Here is a 19,264-nt window from a genome sequence, read left to right as displayed (position 1 = left end):
AACCATTTGGAGTCTATTTTTGTGTGTGGTGTAAGGAAATGATCCAGTTGCAGGAAATTTTAAATGTAAACTTTCTAGCTACATTACATTACACTTTTGTCTCCTCAAGACCAGAAAAACAATTATATTGAAGTGTAGCAAATTGAGGGCTTGGCGTTTTTGTCTATTTTGCATTACAGAATTCAACTCAGTCCTGAGGAGAAAATGGAAAAATGAAGAACCGGGGATTGTTGCTAATAGCAGGCAGGCACTCTCATTAGCCTTTCCGTCTCTCCCTGAGTCTTTTTCTCATTTTGCCATAAAACCAAATGTCACAGTGGGGACTAGGATTAGGATGAGGTATGTAAAGATACAGTAGGGAGCTGTTTCATTAAATGTCTGTTTAGAGGATTATTATTTCTCTTTGGCTTCGGCCAGGTGGCAATATTCCTTGGTGCTCCTGGGCTCACATGGCCTGTGTCCAGCCACTGTCACACTGGTGACATCTGCAGCCGTGCCGGCCCTTGAGCTACTTAAGCTGAAGGAAAACAGGTCTCTCTGCCCCTTAGGGTGCAGTCGTGGTGGAGCAAATATTTGGTGACCATCTAATTAGCTGAATCACGGAAACTGCGGCGCTATGTATACCTTGATGGGCGAGTTGAAATACGTCTTAGTTGAAGCGGTTTCTAGAATCAGAGTAGATGCCGTGACAACAAGCAGAGTTGGTTTTTGAGTTCAGTCACATGGAAGACATTGACATAAGCCCAGATAATGAGCATAGACTCCATTTTAAAACGGTGGCTGAATTGGTACTCATCCCTCGTGCACCCGTGAACGTCAAGAGTTCTGGAAGAGTGTGTTGTCCATTAACAGAATGATGCTCTTCTCTAGGCCGTTCGCCAGGGGATGCTCGTAATGGGATTACCTGTGGGAGAGCTGACGTGGGGAACCTTTGCAGCCACTTGGCGTTGTTACGTAATTGCCGCACAGACTCTGGTTCCCTGTTAAATAGCCGCAACGTGTTCAATGGTTGCTAGATTTTGCCAGCTCCTTAGATTAAATGTGTAATGAAGACAAAATCAGAAGCTTCCATTGTCCTTTTCTACGGTTTTTAAACAAAATTTAATAAAAGGTCTCCGTGTCCTTCTGCTTTGGAAATAAATGTAATCTTCCCATTGATCAAAAGCTGCACCAGCAAAGACTTTCCGACTGATCTCTTTCCTTCTCATCAGATAGTTTTTCTAAGTGCCCACCTGCTTGTGACTTGTACAAAGAACTATACGACGGAAATTAAACAAACCTGTACCTTCTCCCCACACCCAACATTCGAGATTATGCCAGCGTATTAAAAGAACTCACAGTATGGAGATGAACATACACCTGCAGAGGATATCAAGAGGCAATGATAGAAGAGGGTAATAAATATATTTATGCCTCAGGAGAGCCCTATGTATGGTTTCTGTCACTGTCCTCGCTGACAAATTGAGCAAAATGACTCCTTTTCCTTACTCTGCACCAGTCCAATAAATAGAAATAAGCTCCAGATCCATTCTGAATTGTGAAAAGGGTAAATACCATAAACCACGGAGAAACTCAAGGTTCCTGTGACTTTGTGACTAAGGCGAGTCCCTGTGGTACACTGTATTTCAAATCTTGCCTCGTTTGTGAATATGTGTCATTCTAAATAGGTGTATTTCACTCTTTGGAGGTGGAAGCTTCTCTTTTCCTATTTTCTCTCCTCCCCGAGGTTTTTCTGTGCATTAGATGTTTCCCCAGGGCCGCTGCAAGGGCTGAGTGAATCAGTCGACATGAAGGAAGAGCGAGTTGATAAATACAAAAAGTACAGAACTGGCCTTTTCAGTTGGGTATAGTCCCCAGGAAACCAGCATAAAAAGCACCTTGTATTAATAGCCTTTCTGAGCTCCGTGTGTGATTACCTCCATATGTTATGTCCGCCACACACTTGGCACTGGAGGTCAGCTTTCCTTTTACTGTAGCCTTCTTTGTGGAATCATAGACCCACAATAAGAGCTGGAGGACAAGAAGTTGATTGTGATTTCAACTTGAAATCTGAAAAGATCTCTGAATCTTTTCAGCAGAGGAACGCTACCAATCCCATCAGCTTGGAAAACATGCTCCTGAATAGGGTTAGTTTTCATGATAGAATAGAGATATAAAAAGGAATGAAGCAAATTCCAGGTGGAGAGTATGTGTTGTGTGTGTGTGTGTGTGTGTGTGTGTGTGTTTTAATTTATAGTATAATCCATTTTCAGCGGGAAAATAAGACAAATTTGTTCCTATATATTAGTGTAAATATAAAATACGTTATAGTTTCCAAACTGGGATATCCTAGATCACAACTTCAGAATGGATCTTAGGATTTATTTCTGTTTATGACACTGATACAGAGGGAGACTCTGTAGTCTCTTAGGGGGAGACTAAGGAGTCATTTTGGGCAATTTGTCAGCTAGGACAGCAAGAAATCATATAACAGGCTGTGCCTGCAGTCAGTATAACAGAATTCCTTATTATGTCAGTTACACTGTTCTTCCAGTGACTGAAAGCCATATTCTAACAAAAGTCACATCTTCCAAGGTTTATTAATCACTTAATTAGGAGGCATGCTGTGTAGAGTTAGAATAGGATTTAAATCTCAGCTCCACATATTCTAGCTCTGAAGATGGTTGAGTTTCTTAACAAAACGGGGTACTACCGTCAAGGGGTTTTATGAAGAGTTTAGTTACAAGATATGCATTTCTCAGATTATTCTAGAGAATCTCTAGCCTGGCCCATCTACGTTGGTTCTCTTTCCTTCCAGTAAGTATTTAGTCAATTTCGTTCTCTCTGTACCAAGACAATGGGAAGAAGTTCTCTTTTTCCACCTTTCTATTTAGCATGCAGTGGATCCCAGCTATGCGATAAGGATGGTTTTACTGTTCGTTGCTTGATGGAGGATGAAGTAAGGCAAAAGGACCTTGATTCTGAATGGCCACCGTGGCCACCAGATCAACTCCCCTTCCCCTCTCACATCTTTCCATGCCCTCTCTCTGCCTTCTCTTCCCCATTCTTCATTCAACCCTCCAATAGGGAGACAAACGTGTCATGAGCCGGTGCTTCTCAGACTTTGGAAGGCACAGGGAGCACCTGGACACCATTCCCAGAGGCTCTAATTCTGTGGGTGAGGGGGGAGCCCAGGAACCTGCGTGTCATGAATACAGTGGGTGCCAGTGTACGTGGTCTAAGGACCACGCTTGAGGAGACACTGCTAGAAATACTGAGGGATAAAAGATGGTGTCCTTCCAAACAAAGTCCAAGGTCTAGTGGGAGTGGACAGAAACAAGCCATGTGGTGCAGTATGGCGAACACCGGGAAAGGGAATGCGCGTCGGGGAGGGTTGATGGCTGGCCGGAGAAGGGTCCATCGCAGAGGTGACATTGGACTGGCACTCGAAGTGAGGCTAGGAATTGCCAGGCCGAGAAGAGAGAGAGGGTTCCCTGCAGAAGGAACAACACGAGGAACCTGAAGCAGAGAGACCACAGTGTGCTCTGGGAGGAGTATGCTCCCTGGGTCTCATGCCATGAATAAATGGATTGTGAACACATCCCTCTCAAACCGAAATCTTATGTATAAGTCATATATGTATACCACTATTAATCTGTATCCCAGAAATTAGGAAAGTCTGCTTTCTAAAGTAAAGAGTAAGTACATAAAGTTTAAGATTTCATTTGCGCCCCCCCCCCCCAACTTGGGAAGCAGGTGGTTGTAGAATCGAATGGGAAAAGGTACAGGCGGACTAAGGCAGGTGCTGAGGAGGAGCAGTGGCAGCGAGCCTGGAGATGCTGGGTGGGGAAGAGCCTCAGGGCCCAAACCAGGAAACTCAGGCGCCCACCCGCCCCTTCTCACACAAGCACCATCAGGAGGCCAGGAGCAGCCTCCCCGAGGCCAGGAGCTCAGCGAGACGTGGGCCAGCATTGCTGGGACTCCTGGTGCCACATCAGTCTCTTCCAGCTTCTGTTGCTCTTCCTTGTGTTCAACAACCGTGATGGCTTCTGCATGGACGCCTCCCCTCCCCACTCAAAGTAGAGAGAAATGCCCTGGTGTTCTGAGTGCTTGACTCTATTTGGGGTATGAAACGAAGAGATACTTTGCCTTGTTTCATTTTGAAATTGGTTTTATTTTATACTGCTTTCTATATTTTCCAGCTTTTTTAATGAGCATGTAAGATGAAATAAAACTGTGAAGAATGTTAACTCAGTGCCTTAAATGGCCCCCTTGTGCTGTAAGACAGTTAAACATCCACAGATACAAGTCTGCCTTCTTTTCCATAGTGGTAGTCTTAGTTTGGGTTTTTTTTTTTTTTAAGGGGGTGGGAGTAAATGATATAATGTTTAAGCTATAGAAACTGAAATACAGGTAAGTTACTTTCTCTGGATAGTGATCTCCATGGAAAGAAACAAAACAAAACTTTTTTTTATTATTTTTCAAAATTAAATTTATTTATATTCAAAATTTAATAAAATAAAGCCTCAAGTTTAGGAAAATACAGGGAGCAACATAATAAAAAAACTAGTATCGGCAGAAATATTACCCAGAAAATATTACCTTTATGGCTGTGTGTTTGTTTTCATCTTCCTCCATCCATAGATCCTGTTCATAGTAGTATAAGCCATCATTAGTGACTTTAGCAAGTTCAGATGTAATTTTTGCCCGAGACATGTGGTTGCCTGTTCGATCTCCTCCAGGATGTTTTCTCATGTAAGGTGGTGTCTTGAGTTACAATCAAAATCTTGTTTAAATCCTGGTCATCAATTTCATAATCTGAATCATTATCAGACCAATCAGTAAATGTGTTTTTTCGTCCTTCTATTTGTTCTATCTCTTCATCAAATAAAAAATCAAGTTCTTCTTGCTCTTGTTCATCTGAAGGATACAGCTGATCTGATGCCTCTTCAGGTAGAGATGATGATTCCTTCAATTTCACTGGAGATGGACGATGTCTCTTTTTAACTTCTACCCAAGGTTCTGAGTCCAAGTCAGGCAAACTTGTAGACAAGCCTCTAGACATTGCTTGAAGATTACTTGTTTCAGTATTTTTCTTTGGATTCAGTGGACTTCCAGTTCTTGGAGAATTTGGGGCAGACTCTGTATGTGAACAAAAGGCTTGGCCTGGTACAAACTCGGGGCAATCAATCAGTTGAGAGAAGAAGAAGTAATTAGTAAAGACAAGAAATTATATTACTAAGTGAAATCCTATGTAAAATTCTAAATGGAGGTATACAAGGAGGGTAGATTTTTCAGCTGAGCTTGTGGTATTGTGGGACTGGTAGAATTTATAGGATTTTGCAACTCTGATACCATTTTTAAGACTCCAAGAAGAGAAAGAATCCTTGTGGATTTTTTTTTTCAATTAACTATTTGCTTTTTGAGGAACTCCTGGATTTTATAAGTATCGGGAGTCAGTCCTTATGCTAAATCTGCACATGTCTCATTCCAGAAGTGCACCTCAGAGAGTGTGATGAAATATTCATTGACCGTGATTTAAATCACTGTAGGATTCCAATATAAAATACGCAACTAAGTCATATTAACATTAACAGATAATATTACCTCAGATAAAAGAAAGAGAAATAAAACGGGCTTCAGCCTGATTGGCAAATTGAGTGCACTTATTGCATTCGTGGACAGCCAGAGGGCTTTTAATTGCTTTATATTTTGAGTGTGATTCATGCTTAGAGGCACCGCCACTTCCTTTCCCCGATAGTCCCGATTACTAGGCACCTCTTCAAAGGGCTGTGTCCCAACCCCAGTCTACGTGCCATGGACACGTATGTTGGGTTTTGCCGTGTTTACCAGATAACAGTATGGAATTCAGGAGATGTTTAGAAAGATCAATTTGTCACCACTGCTGCATTTGGAAAAGAAGAGTTCCAATTATAAAAAAGAAGGCAGGTGGTTGTAAAATCAAATGGAAAAAGGTACAGAGTAGAAGGCGACAGACCGAGGAATCGCAACAAAACTAAAGAATGAAACATAGCCAACTACTTAATAATGAGCATGGAGTGAAACCGGCCACAGGGGCTGTAGAGAAGGGCAAGAGAGACATGTCTGGGGTAGACTTTAGAGGATGTGATCACATGGGAAGGAAAAGGAGTCACACAAATCACATGATACCAGTGACCAGCATACAGGGTACAGGAGAGGGACAAGATGGGGATGGAGGGAAAAACAACTTTCCCTCTACCCTCCGGGGCTTTGGCTGAGACCCCTGTAATAAGACAGATTAATAAGAGGAAAACGAACAGAAGTTTATTAACGTGTGTACCTCATGTCTACATGGGAGATACCCAGGGAAAAGGGAAGAAGCTCCCGAGGTGGCTCAGAATTCAGAACTACATACCATTTTGACAGGGACAGGGGTGGGGGGATATAGGCCTCTCAGGGGAGAGTAAATGATTCTAGGAAAGATGAGTGGGCCCTTAGAAGAACAGACGGGAGGTATGATCATTTGTGACAAAGTGTGTCTGGGTGTGGTGTCACCTTCTGGGCTCCTGTGACAGGAGTCAGCAGTCTTACCTGGTTGGCAAAAATCGCCAGGAGGGGATTTGTGACAATTGAGTTCCTTGGAGGCCCTGTCTTTAGTCAGATGAGGGAAGTTTAGATACCGCCTCTCCCTGCACTGGCTGTTTTTCAAGTGCCTGGAGTTCACAATAGTCAGTACACCGTACTGCTGTATTTGGGGGGAGGGGGCGTATTCTGCAACCCTTCAGGAAGCAGAGCAGAGAAAGGAGGAACGGGGACTTGGCAGCATGCGAGATCATGGGTGCCGTTTGCAGGCACCTGTTGCAGGTGGTGGAGCCGCCAGTCCCCTGGCCCTAGGAATAGAAAACCACCGCGGCCTCACCGCCTCTGTGCCGGTCAGCCCAGGACAGAAGCTCTGTTGACGACAGCAGTAGTTGAGACACGGGTTTTACCCTGGGCCCGGGAATTCCTGGTAACACTTGGGGAGCTGGCCTGGAAATGGCACCCATGGTAACAGCATAGTACCCCTTAAACGTCCAATAAAGGGAGTTTCCCTGCCATCCACCTGGTGGGCAGTACCAGCTGCCTCCTCCGTCAGCCCTGGCTCCTCACCTCGGCCCACATGGTGGCCCCTGGACACTGAAGCTGGTACTCCTCTGGGCGTTCACAGGCCTTCCCCCTGATGCCATGGGCAGGAGCGCAGCCCACAGCAGGGGCCATGTTTTTACATTACTCTTTATGCTGTTTGGTACAGGCCACAAAGACTGAAACTTCACCCTCGAGGTCATTGGCATCCTGTCTCCCCAGCCATTGCCACGCTCTCTTTCCGTCTGCCGGGCTGGGGCTGGGGGACAGAGCATGCTCGGCACCCATCCCGCTGCGGCCTCGGCCCCTCCGCTCCACCTGCTTTGTTCTGCTTGGCAGCTGAGGAGCTAAGAAGGCTCTGAACTGAAGCACTTCATCCACAAGAGGGTCCTGAAGCCAAATTGTCTGGGATCAGATGGTCCCGGGCAATTTCTCACTGCAGCCTCCCTGAGGCAAACTCACCGAGATGAAATGTGGTCTAGTATTAACTCTTTAACGTCGAATCCAGCTGTCCCGGCAGTTTGATTTCTTGAAATTCCCTTTGAAATTCTGCTTTCATTCCTCAGTACCCACCAGCAGGTTCTGCTCGCCAGCTTATCAACCACTGACAGTCCCATGGCTGCTCCCTATCCCAGCATCTTTATTTATGAAGGACAGACTCGACGTGGCTCACCCCAGCTTCAAAAGGAAGCGGTTTTGTCACTCAGTGTCTTAGTCTCCGGGTTTAAAGAAGAATCTTTCACAGAGCAGAAAATGATAAATCTCTTCTTGCTAAAGTGCCTTTCTGATTCTTTTTATTATTGTTATTATAAGTCCTCTGTAGAAGAGAATCAAGACAGTGGCAACATTTTTATAAAATGACACTTTATCTCTGTGATTAACTATATAATAAACCGTAAAGGCTTTGCCATGGTAATCTCCTCCTTACACCTTATTGCTTTAATAATAAAAGCTTTTTTATGGCAACAGAATAAAATTTTACTATCCAGACAGTTTAGATAAAATGAGAAGATGTGTTTTTGGAAGGATAGAGGGCATATCTGAAACATGTGAGGTCAGCATAGGTTTTATGTGAGCTCGGTTTATGTAGAACATTTTCAGTGTGTCTTAAGTCTGGTGCCCTCCGGAGGACTTTATCCAACTATTTGAAGAATGTCTAGTGGGGGTCACCTGGGTGGCTCAGTTGGTTGAGCCTCAGACTCTTGATTTTGGCTCAGGTCTGGATCTCGGGGTCCTGAGATAGAGCCCCACGTGTTCAGCAGGAAGTTGGCTTGTCCCTCTCCCTCCCCCTTTGCCCCTCCCCCTCTGGCCCTCTCCCCCTGCTCCTGCGCATGCTTTCTCTCGCTCTCAAATAAGTAAATAAATAACCTTAAATTTAAAAAAAAGAGGAACTTAGAGTGGTCAGTGAAAGAGTAGTTAAAGAGTTCTGTATTTCTGTCAAGTACAGAGGATTACTGTTTCAAAGCAAAAATGTTCAAAACCAAGAATTGCTGATGATCAGTGGGGGAAAACACAAATTTCAATAATTTATTGCCACCCTAGTTTGCATGCAGAATCATCAACTACCTGTTTTGATTCTGAGCCAAACCCTATGTGGTTTGGTGATTACCATTGCACTTTTATTCATAAGCTTATGTCTCAAATGATTAGATTCCATCAGTGGCAGAAATTATATAAATTTTTGCTTAAACACGATTTATATGCAAGCACTACAGTATACCAATTAAGAAGTGTCATTATTGTTATCCCACAGAAAAATGAATACGTTGTCTCCCCTGCACGTCACTATTGAGCAGTTTCTTTTTCTTCTTTTTATGTTTCAAGTTTTTATTTAAATTCTAGTTAGTTGACATATAGTGTAATATTGGTTTCAGGAGAATTTAGTGATTCATCACTTACATATAACACCGAGTGCTCCTCACAAGTGCCCATCACCCACTTAGCCCATCCCCCCGTCCAGCTCCCCTCCAGCAACCCTCAGTTTGTTCTCTATAGTTAAGAGTCTCTTATGGTTTGTTTCCCCTTCTCTTTTTTTTTTTCCTCTTCCTCTATGGTCATCTGTTTTGTTTCTTAAATTCCACATATGAGTGAAATCATATGGTACTTGTCTTTCTCTGCCTAACTTATTTCGGTTAGCATTATACTCTGTAGCTCCATCCATGTTGTTGCAAATGGTAAGATTTCATTCTTTTTGATGGCTGAATAATATTCCATATATATATATATGGAATATATACACACACACCATATCTCTTTATCCATTCATCCCTCAGTGGACATTTGGGGTCTTTCCATAATTTGGCTATCGTTACTATTGAGCAGTTTCTTGTTGAGCAACCTGCAATAGTCTCAGACCATTAAGTTGAACAGAGGTTTTTTAAAACTCAGGGTTTCCCTGAAAAAGTGATGATTTAGTGGAGACCTGAAGGAAGACTCACAGTTAATGAAATGAAGAAAGGCAGGGCTGGGGAGGAGGGCTGTCTTCCAGCAGAGAGAAGGGCATGTGCTAAGGCCCTGTGGTGAAGAGAGAGTAGAGCTCATACCTTCTGGAGTTTCATGAAGCTTAAACAAGGTCATTGCAATAAGGTGCCGGTGCTCTACCTAATGTGCCTAGCACACAGTAAGCACTCAGGATGTGTTAGTTATGATCAGCTCTCATTTTGAAGCAACTCAGGGCTGACATCTGTCTGCACAGGTGTCCCTAAAAAGCAAACACGTGACCTTTAAGCTCCTCAGTAGGAATGTGGTCTGCGACACTGCCTGTGATTTCTCCTTGCCTTTTCAATTCTCTGATGTCATTCCTCTCAAGACTTCCTGCCCTCCATATCTGCTAACTCCTCCATCCCAGGGTTTTGCCCAGCACCTTCTGTCCTTGCCAGCCTGCAGAGTTTTTCATGAGGTGCACTCAGTGTATGTATCTGCCGCAGGACCTCTAAGAAGATCCAGTAGGACTTAACGCGCATGGAGCTGACGAACGTGCTCGTGGAGCTGGATATGAGACCAGGCCTTGGAAGGTTTTAGGTGCAGTCTTTCCTCTTTGACCCCTCCTTTGGTCTGGCTCCTCGCTGTCTGACCTTTACTACTACCTCCTCTTCATCCTCTGTATCTACTTCCCACAGTACTCTTCCCTTCCACAGTCCTGCTGCTTTGAAAGTGAAGCCCAAAGAAACCCTCAGGTGTACCTTCTTGAGATTCCGGAGGGAGGCTCGGAGGGAGCTGCTTCAGGCTGGCACTGAACCCTGGTTTGCATTCAGTTCATCGGTTCTGCGCAGGGTCCGGACTCAGCAGAGATCCCTGGCTTGCCTTTATGCACTCGAGTTTTGAAAGTAGTCGTACATAGCCGTGCTTGCATTACTAAGACTCTTGAGTACAATCTTTACTTGAAATACCCAGAGGAATGGAAGCATGGTTTGATGCCGACTTCACAGGCTCCTTCACATCCTCAAGTGGGCAGATTAACAATTTATTGTGAAAACCTTCATCCCTCCTGTTGCTCGCCCGGAAGGCCCAAAACTAACCACTGTATGAATATCCAGCTTTGTTGAGGATGTGTTGGAGCTGGGGATATGTATTATACCCCAAATGTCCATCTTGTAAACTCTCTGGGCACATAATTATGTGAACAAATTTAATCACAAGAATTTATCCCGATCTTGCAGCTGGTAAAGAAATTAGCAAAGGCCCCTTCCTCCACCATTCTCCCCTCCCAACACACACACAGGGTGCAGGGCTCCCAGCCTCCAGGCTCTGGGCCTTGTTTGGGAACTGGGTGGGTAGGAGGACTATGGGAGGCTGCCACTCGGGAAGGCTGACCACACCCACTCTTGTATCCTGTGCATGAATTTCCTTTAGCTACATACCTTACATGCTTTCAGATCCCAGAGACTCTAATTAGAAGCCTACCAGTTGTTTGGGGGGGGGGGGAGTTTCTTCTTGCCATCATCATTTTCTCCCGTCTGGTTTTTCGCTTTTTCCCCAGTAAGTTCGGCAGGTCCTCTCGCCTTTGTGTCACCCTGCACAGTTCCCAGCCTTCATGCTGACTCCTCCCTCTCTCTTCTGCCTCTCTTTCTATAAGGGATAAAAATTCAAAACATGTCCTCACACAGAGTAGCTGAAACGTATTGTTGTAATTGGGGCTTCTGACTCCAGATTTCTAGGTTCTCACCTTATCTCTAACAGCTCATCAATTAGCCTCATTTTCCTAAACTAACATAGAACTGCCCTCTCTGGGAGGGTTGTTAAACACAAAAACAAAAAATTGCTTGGCCCCTATTGGCTACATGTGTGAACTTGACAGAGAAGCTAAATATACCTCCTAATCACAGAGGCACAAGCATGACTTAACTCAGCATTTCATATGATTAAGAAACATATGCTGGTTTGTGAATAGATGGTTTCTGGAAAGAAATGCAAGAAGCTGGTGATAGTGGACACCTCCAGGGAAGGGAGCCAAATACACTGCGACAGAGATGGGATAAAGACTTCCTTCTTTTGTATTTCCTATATTTAAAACACACTGACATCAAAAAAAAAAAAACACCACATTGACATCATACCTATTTAATGCCAATAAATAAGGTACAGGTCTCCTGATGTGCTGTCACACCAAAGTGACCATATCCAGTGACCTTAAGCCATTTGCGTCATGGGGACAGTTGATATCTGCACTTGATGGATTAGGCTTAGTGCCCAGTTCTGGAGAGTTTGCCATTCACTGGACGCGTCAGTTCTTTCCATTAGGATTTCCTGGTTGGAACGAGCTGAGTGTCTCAGTGCACAGTCCTGACTCTCCCAAGTGTTCAGGTTCCATCATCTGGATGCTCCTATAGACATAGCCCAAAGACACTTCTTACCCTGATGAATATTACAAAATATTCCTCTTAAGAGGAAAGAAATTTTCAATACACTTTAAGTTTTTAGAAGTACACCTGATGGAGGAAAAAAAAGTACATCTGTTGGAACAGAGAGGTAATAACTATGGATGCTTGCTGCCGTGTATGGAAGCACGTTAATTATGAGTTCATAAACTACAAACAAGCAAAAAAATCTCATTGGTTACTTTGGAGGGATGCTAAGGAACCAACTATCATTTTGAAAACGGATCTACCAGCATTTATCCTGCTTACCTATGTAAATTGTACTCTACATATTAACCCAAATAGTTGATAAGGGTAAGTTTCTCTTTGTGGAAGACTTCAAAGTAAATAAATGAAGAAGGAGTAATAGAATTTGAATATCCCCATTCTTCTTAAAACCCTATTTAGGGCGCCTGGGTGGCTCAGTCGTTAAGCGTCTGCCTTCAGCTCAGGTCATGATCTCAGGGTCCTGGGATCGAGTCCCACATCGGGCTCCCGGCTCGGCGGGGAGCCTGCTTCTCCCTCTGCCTCTCTCTCTCTCTCTGTCTCTCATGAATAAATAAATAAAATCTTTAGGGCGCCTGGGTGGCTCAGATGGTTGGGCGTCTGCCTTCGGCTCAGGTCATGATCCCAGGGTCCTGGGATCGAGTCCCACATCGGGCTCCCGGCTCGGCGGGGAGCCTGCTTCTCCCTCTGACCCTCTCCCCTCTCATGCTGTTTCTCGCTCGCTCGCTCTCTAAAAAATAAATAAAATCTTTAAAATAAATAAATAAATAAATAAATAAATAAATAAAAACAAATTCCCTTTTAAAATCTTTAAAAAAAAAAAAACCCTATTTAACTAGGCAACCATCATCAATGACTGCTAATAATTATAAAAAATAGAGGTGTCCTTTGTATTTCCTATAAATTTGTTATGAGATGTTGGAATTTGAATACATTCAGGTTTGATTTTTTTTCTAAGAGGAATATTTATAACTGTGTTGTGTCATTATATGTCTGTTGATGGAAGTAGATAACATAAGGTATCCTTCCTGAAATAAAAACAAATCTGGATTAATCAGATTTTTATATCTCATAACAAATTCATAGGAAAATTAAAAGAATGAGTTAAGTAATACCATGAAGATGCAGTCAGCAAAACTCAGACCTTGGACAACTTAATAGGACAAACAACCTGGTTTCTTCAGTAAATGAGTTGCAAAGGCGGGTAAGAGATGAAAAGAGATTTCATAGACAATCAACCAATTGCAGTGGATGGTACTTATTTAGATCCTGGTTCAAACAAATTGTTAAAAAATATGTATGGGAAACAAGACAGAGGATCATAGGGGAAGGGAGGGGAAAAAATGAAACAAGACAAAACCGGAGGGGGAGACAAACCATAAGAGACTCTATCTCAGGAAACAAACTGAGGGTTGCTGGAGTGGAGGGGGGTGGGAGGGATGGGGTGGCTGGGCGATGGACATTGGGGGAGGGTATGTGCTATGGTGAGCGCTGTGAATTGTGTAAGACTGATGAATCACAGACCTGTACCTCTGGAACAAATAATACATTATATGTTAATAAAAAATTTTAAAAAATATGTATGGGACAATTAGGGAAATTTGAACACTGAATAGATACCAGATAACATTAAATTATTGTTAATGTTTTTAGGTATTCTAGTAATACTGTGGTTATAATCCCAAAAGTCCTTATCTTTTTGAGATATATATTGAAATAGTTATGGTTGAAATAAAAATTTAAGAACACCTCACATCTATGTTTATATATACCTAAAAATCTGTTCAAGGATATACAGCTGACCCTTGAGCAGTGGAGGGGAGGGGATTGGGGTGCCCACCCCCCGCGCAGCCTAAAGTCTGCATATAACTTTTGACTCCCCCAAAACTTAACTTATAGCCTCCTTTGACCAGAAGCCTTACTGATACCATAAAGGGTCGATTAACACACGTTTTGTTTGTTGTATGTATTATATAGTGTGTTCTTACAATAAAGGAAGCTAGAGAAGCGAAAATGTTATTAAGAAAATCATAAAGACAATACATTTATGGTACTGTATTGTGTTTACCCAAAAAAATGCGTGTAAGAGGACGTGCACAGTTCAAGGTATTGTTCGAGAGTCACCCGGATAAAGGAATTCTGATGCTGTGTTCGTTGTGAGGGGAACTAGGAGTCAGGATGGGAGAGAAGTGAACTTTTGGGCAGATCATTATTTACTTTATGAAGGTTACACTTTTTCAAAGAACTAACCAAAAAAGAAATATAGTGGGGGGAAAAAAGTTAATTTGAAGTTGGAATGCTTCTTTGGGGGAACGAGAAGGCATAGACTCATATTATAGAACACATGGATGGATTGACCCAGGCCCTATTTCCCAAAGTAGGTCCCCGGGCCATCTGCACCAGAGATGGGCCCACCTCCCAGCCCCCCAGCCAGTGTCTGGGGGAGCGAGGCACAGAGGCATTTGTGACCCACAGCCCTTGATCACCTGAGTGCTGGCTTCTCAAATACTCTTCATACGGTGGTGGAACTTTGGAATCCACAGGGCAAAAATACTCCCAAACTTAAATTCAAAGCAGCACAATTCTGAAAGGCTTTTTTTGTTTAGATTTGCTGACAGTGATTTAATCAGCAGATGTCACTGTGCAATACTTGGGAGCATCCCTTCCGTGCAGCCTCATTTTTGGAAGGGCAGAGGGTGCTGCTGGCATTGTAACATAGGAATATTTATGGCAATTTTGTATTTTGTTTAATGACAATAATTTTTCTTTTGCTTCCAGTGCTTATTAAAAGTTTCTCTTTGATTAAGCATTCTTTGCTTTTGTTTTTGTTTTTCCCTTCCCAGCATCATTGACAAAGAAGTTTCATTAATGGCAGAAATGGATAAAGTTAAAGAAGAAGCCAGTAAGTAACACATGGTTGTTCGGTTAGGAGCCTCCTGGTCAGAAGCAACCCATAGGTCGACTGGCAGTGATATGGACTCTGAGCGAGGTCCTAAAATTCACACCGAAATCCTGGCTCATGAGCTCTGTGACCTCAGGCAAGTCACTTAGCCCCTGGAAACCTTGGGAGCCTCACGTGGCCCGAGGATAGAAGTAGCAGGCCCCACTGAGCGCACAGCAGAGCGGGTACTCAGCAAAGAATAGGTGTCAGCTGAGTTATTGGAAATTGGGGGCATATAAAGGGTTACTTATAGTTAACGGGGTTTAAAATGACATTGCGTTTAGAATTAAATTTATAAAACATCAGTTGTATGCTTTCACAACTTACGTATCTTGCTATGTTACTCATACGATCCTTTTCACTTGTTCTTTCTTAGGTTCAACTAACTCAAGTTTAACAAATTACATTCCCTTAAAAAAAACAGTCCATTTGAAACTTTACTTAAAATCCCTTTAACATTTTGAATCACATCTATAAATTTAACGCGTCTGATTTTTTTTTCCGAGCACTTCAGATGCCTGACAAGGCAACCTCACCAGCCTAAGGGCAACATGTTCCAAGCTTTTAAGCAGCTCTTATAAGATTAATAATTCAAACTTAGAGACGTACTAAGTGAAGTTTTCTTAAAACACTCCCGATTCTGTTTACAAATTCAGTCAAATCTGCTGACAGCTGCTAACTTAACACCTCAAAAGAAAATCAATTACATGTTTTAAGTTGAAATCACAAATGAGACTGTTTAATGTCCCAAATACCCTGTTTAAATAATAAACACCCTCAGACAATCTTAAAATATTAGTATACCCTGGGTTGGATTTACTGTATTATCTTTAAACTTATTTTTGGTTCTAAATTTGTCCAACGGTCGTAAAGCTATTCAACAGATAGTAGGACAGATTTAAACTCTCTCGAATAGGCTGGGGTTCATGGGTGGAACATTGTACGTGAGACGAGATTGCCCCGTCAGCTGCAACACCAGGCCACAGTGGGGCTGCTGAGCCCTCTCTTAGGATCAAATGCAGTCTGCTGTCGCTGTCGTTGACGGAACCTTCCCTAAGACCGTATTTTTCAGCTGGGATCTAGTCTTACAATTCTTATCTCCTGCGCATTTTAAATTCTCCATCCTCACCCAGATTTTATCTCGTTAATTGGATGAATGGCAGTCTGCACCCCAACCAGCTAATTCCTTCCCCTTTGGCCACTGTGCCTTTCTTTTTACCAGAACAAAGGATCGACCAGATTCTTCATTCTTTTTCTATTTTTCTTTCCTGGCCCTTGGCCGTAATTCAGTAGTCACTTTATGAAAAATAGCGATCGGTATTTTTGTTACACAAATTTTTTAAATGACTTTAAGCAATGTGTGAGAACCTCAAATTCAGCAAGTTTTATTAAATAAAATGAAATGTGATTCAGGGTTCGGCTGTGGAATATTTAGGTAGTTACACAATCCCTCTGTCTGTGAAATTATTGTATTCTTACGAAGTTTGTTGATTCCTTCAGAAAAGTTGCTTACCACATGATCTGGGCTTTTCCCTGTTTCTCAGGTGTAGCTTATTCTTTGTTGTCAGTTTCATGTCCTGCTGATAAAAATGTTAACAGCCAACACAGACACAAGAGTGTCTCTGGTACCAAAATGTAAAGTTACCAGCACATCACTTCCTAAAAGGTTATCAATAGACCTCAGATCTCACATGCTCATTCTATCTTCTTGAGACAATAATATTAGGTGCCAAGACCTGTGGGATTTGGAGCATCTCTGGAGAGCATCCCCATTTTTAAAATCCACTCAATCAATAAACACGTACTGTGTGCTTGCTTATGTGTTACCAACTGTCTCAAACTGGGTTAAACAGCGAACAGCACACTTTGGGACCTGCACACAGGGAGCTTTAGCCTAGCTGAAAGGGCGAGATTGGTTTGCCTAACCTCTGTCATTGGTCCACGGCTCCTGGTTTTAGAACTGCCCAGAGCCCCAGGGAAGCCGTTTTGCATGCACTGGGGGCTAGCAGGACTGAATTCAAATCCAAGTTCCACCCATTTACTAGCTGTGTGACCTTGACCCATTTTGTTAAACTTCTCAAAGTCCAAGGTTACTTATCAGAAGAGGGGGAATAAGAATAGTATCTATCTCAAATGGTTATTGTAAAGATAAAAGGAGGAAATATATGCCAGGCTCTTAGGCAGTGCCTGACACAGTATGTGTACAAAAAGGGAAAAGCACTCACCTGCGAAGGGGTCAGTCCAGCCTCCTCTGTCAGAGGACCGCCAGGAAATGGAGGCCAAAGGGGCTATGCAGCATCTCTCAGGTGACACAGGCGTGTGTCTCCACAGGTAGAAAGAGCCATTGAATTTCCCTCCACTAAGAATTTCCAACCACCATCTTGAGCGTGCTCATCTATGATCTCCAGAGTACTTTCCACATTTTCTATTTGCTGTACATGTTACAGACCTATTTCCTCAATTATAGCATAAGCTCCTCTGTCTGTCACGGCATCTAACATAGTGCCGAGAAGACTGTAGGTACTTCATAATATTTGTTAAATGAATTATTGTAATTAACTCAGTGTCTGTAGGCTGTGGGATCCAATATTAGTAATTGCAAAAAAAAAAAAAAAGGAAGTATATTCTAGATGAACATATCTCACTTTATTAATGTGTGAGGTTAGCATTTTTTAGTGTATGATACTAAACACGTCACGTAGGTTATTTCATTTAGTTCCACAATAACCCTACAAGGTAATATGATTATTACGTTGACAGATGAAGAAACAAAGCATGTTGCGGTGCTATGGTCTCAGACTCTGTTTGAGGGAACTGAAGGCCAAAATAGGTGTGTTCTTGGAGTATCAAATTTATTGAAGATATGGGAAGAAAACATAGTAACAGAAACGCAGATATGTTGTGAGGTAAAATGCAGAGCTCACAAGAATAAAAAGGATTTCAAAGAATCTTTGTGCTTGAAACAAGCTTTGTGTCCCAGCTCCTCCCCCCAGGATTTCAAGTCCACCCTCTGCTAAGGAGTATTATTTGAGAAGCCCTAAAATTTTCCATGGTTCTTGCAACACGAGCAAGCTTCCAATGTGTTCCAAAAACTTGAAGGAATTTCAAAATCCTATTGAGAAAATGGATTTCAGCATACCAGATAGTGTTTATAAAAGTAGCTCAATAATATTAATGAAGTCCTGAATGCAGTGAAAATGAAAGCTGTATGAAACTGTCTCCCTCTACAGATTTCCAAAACGATGATGCTTTCAAAACATAACTTATTATTCTGTTTTAAATTTTAGGATCAATGAATCTTAGGATCTGATCTGGTTTTGTTTTTGCTTTTTGTTTCTGTGATTGATGTTTTTGAGGTGAAAATGTTAGTGTCCCCACAGAATATTGGCTTTAGATCTCCAGTTTTAAGGCTTTTTCATAATGAAAGGCTTTGAAATGTTAATGTGACTATATGTAAAACTCATCCCAGTGCTTGCTGATGCAAAAGTATTCATTTTCATGCACATTTGCATGAGGGTAAGCTCAGAATTTATTGGTGATCTTGCACCTGCATTCCTATTTTAGGGCCCATTTATATCTATTTCTACAAAATCTTTTGTGTGAATGCCCAAGTTCTTCTCAAAAAGTACAATTATCCCTAATTGTTACCAGTCCCACAAATGATCCATTAAGAAAAGTCAGATCTGTTTAACTGAGTAGTCATTCATGGTCTGCTGACCCCTTTACTATCTGCTCACCAAGTCTAGGCCTTCGGAATTTCTTTTTTATGTTTGCAAGAGCAAAGTACTTTGTTTCAGCTTCCTGCTCAAGAATCGTTTATTCATCCTGCAGACTTTAGTCCCGTTCCTATGTTGAATTATAATGGCAAACATATAATCAAAGGTATAAGTGCTAAATATGCTTCAGTGGTCCTTCTAGAAAAGGAACTTCTGTCCTTCTTTGTGTATTCCTTTTTTTAAAAAAAGATTTATTTATTTGAGAGAGAGAGAGAGAGAGCATGGAGAGGAAGGACAGAGGGAGAGGGAGAGTCTTAAGCAGACCCTGTGCCAAGCGCAGAGCCCGACACGGGGCTCCATCTCACAACCCTGAGATGATGACCTGAGCCAAAACCAAGAGTCAGACACTCAACCGACTGCTCCACCTAGGCGCCTGGCATATTCCTTTTAAATAATGGACTGACGCATTCATTCAGTCCTCATTCAGCAAACATACATATTGGGCACCCACTTTGTACCAGGCCGTAGGCATTGTGGACACAAAGAACTTTAACACAAAGAACTCTGCCATGATTGGAGTTGCCTACAGGGGCCAGGCTGGAAACATTAATGAGCCGAGCAGGGCAGGGAGTGACCATGGCACGCTGGGCGCCATGCTCCAT

At 42.5% G+C, this 19,264-nt stretch overlaps 1 protein-coding gene across 9 annotated transcripts in view; it reads left to right on the top strand.

Annotated features, from left to right (window-relative positions):
* The window catches only part of SPATS2L (spermatogenesis associated serine rich 2 like), a 162,445-nt gene that overhangs the window by 131,841 nt on the left and 11,340 nt on the right, over nt 1-19,264 (top strand). For all 9 annotated transcript variants that reach the window (XM_081813901.1, XM_081813900.1, XM_081813897.1 and 6 more), the window contains one exon: nt 14,789-14,847. In XM_081813901.1, coding sequence (XP_081670027.1) covers nt 14,789-14,847 — 59 coding nt within the window. The remainder of the gene's footprint in view (nt 1-14,788; nt 14,848-19,264) is intronic.

This window comes from Leptonychotes weddellii, chromosome 3 (genome assembly GCF_054177405.1).
Source record: "Leptonychotes weddellii isolate Sample4059 chromosome 3, ASM5417740v2, whole genome shotgun sequence".
Classification (NCBI taxonomy): Eukaryota; Metazoa; Chordata; class Mammalia; order Carnivora; family Phocidae; genus Leptonychotes; species Leptonychotes weddellii.
This window is presented reverse-complemented; position numbering and strand designations above follow the sequence as displayed.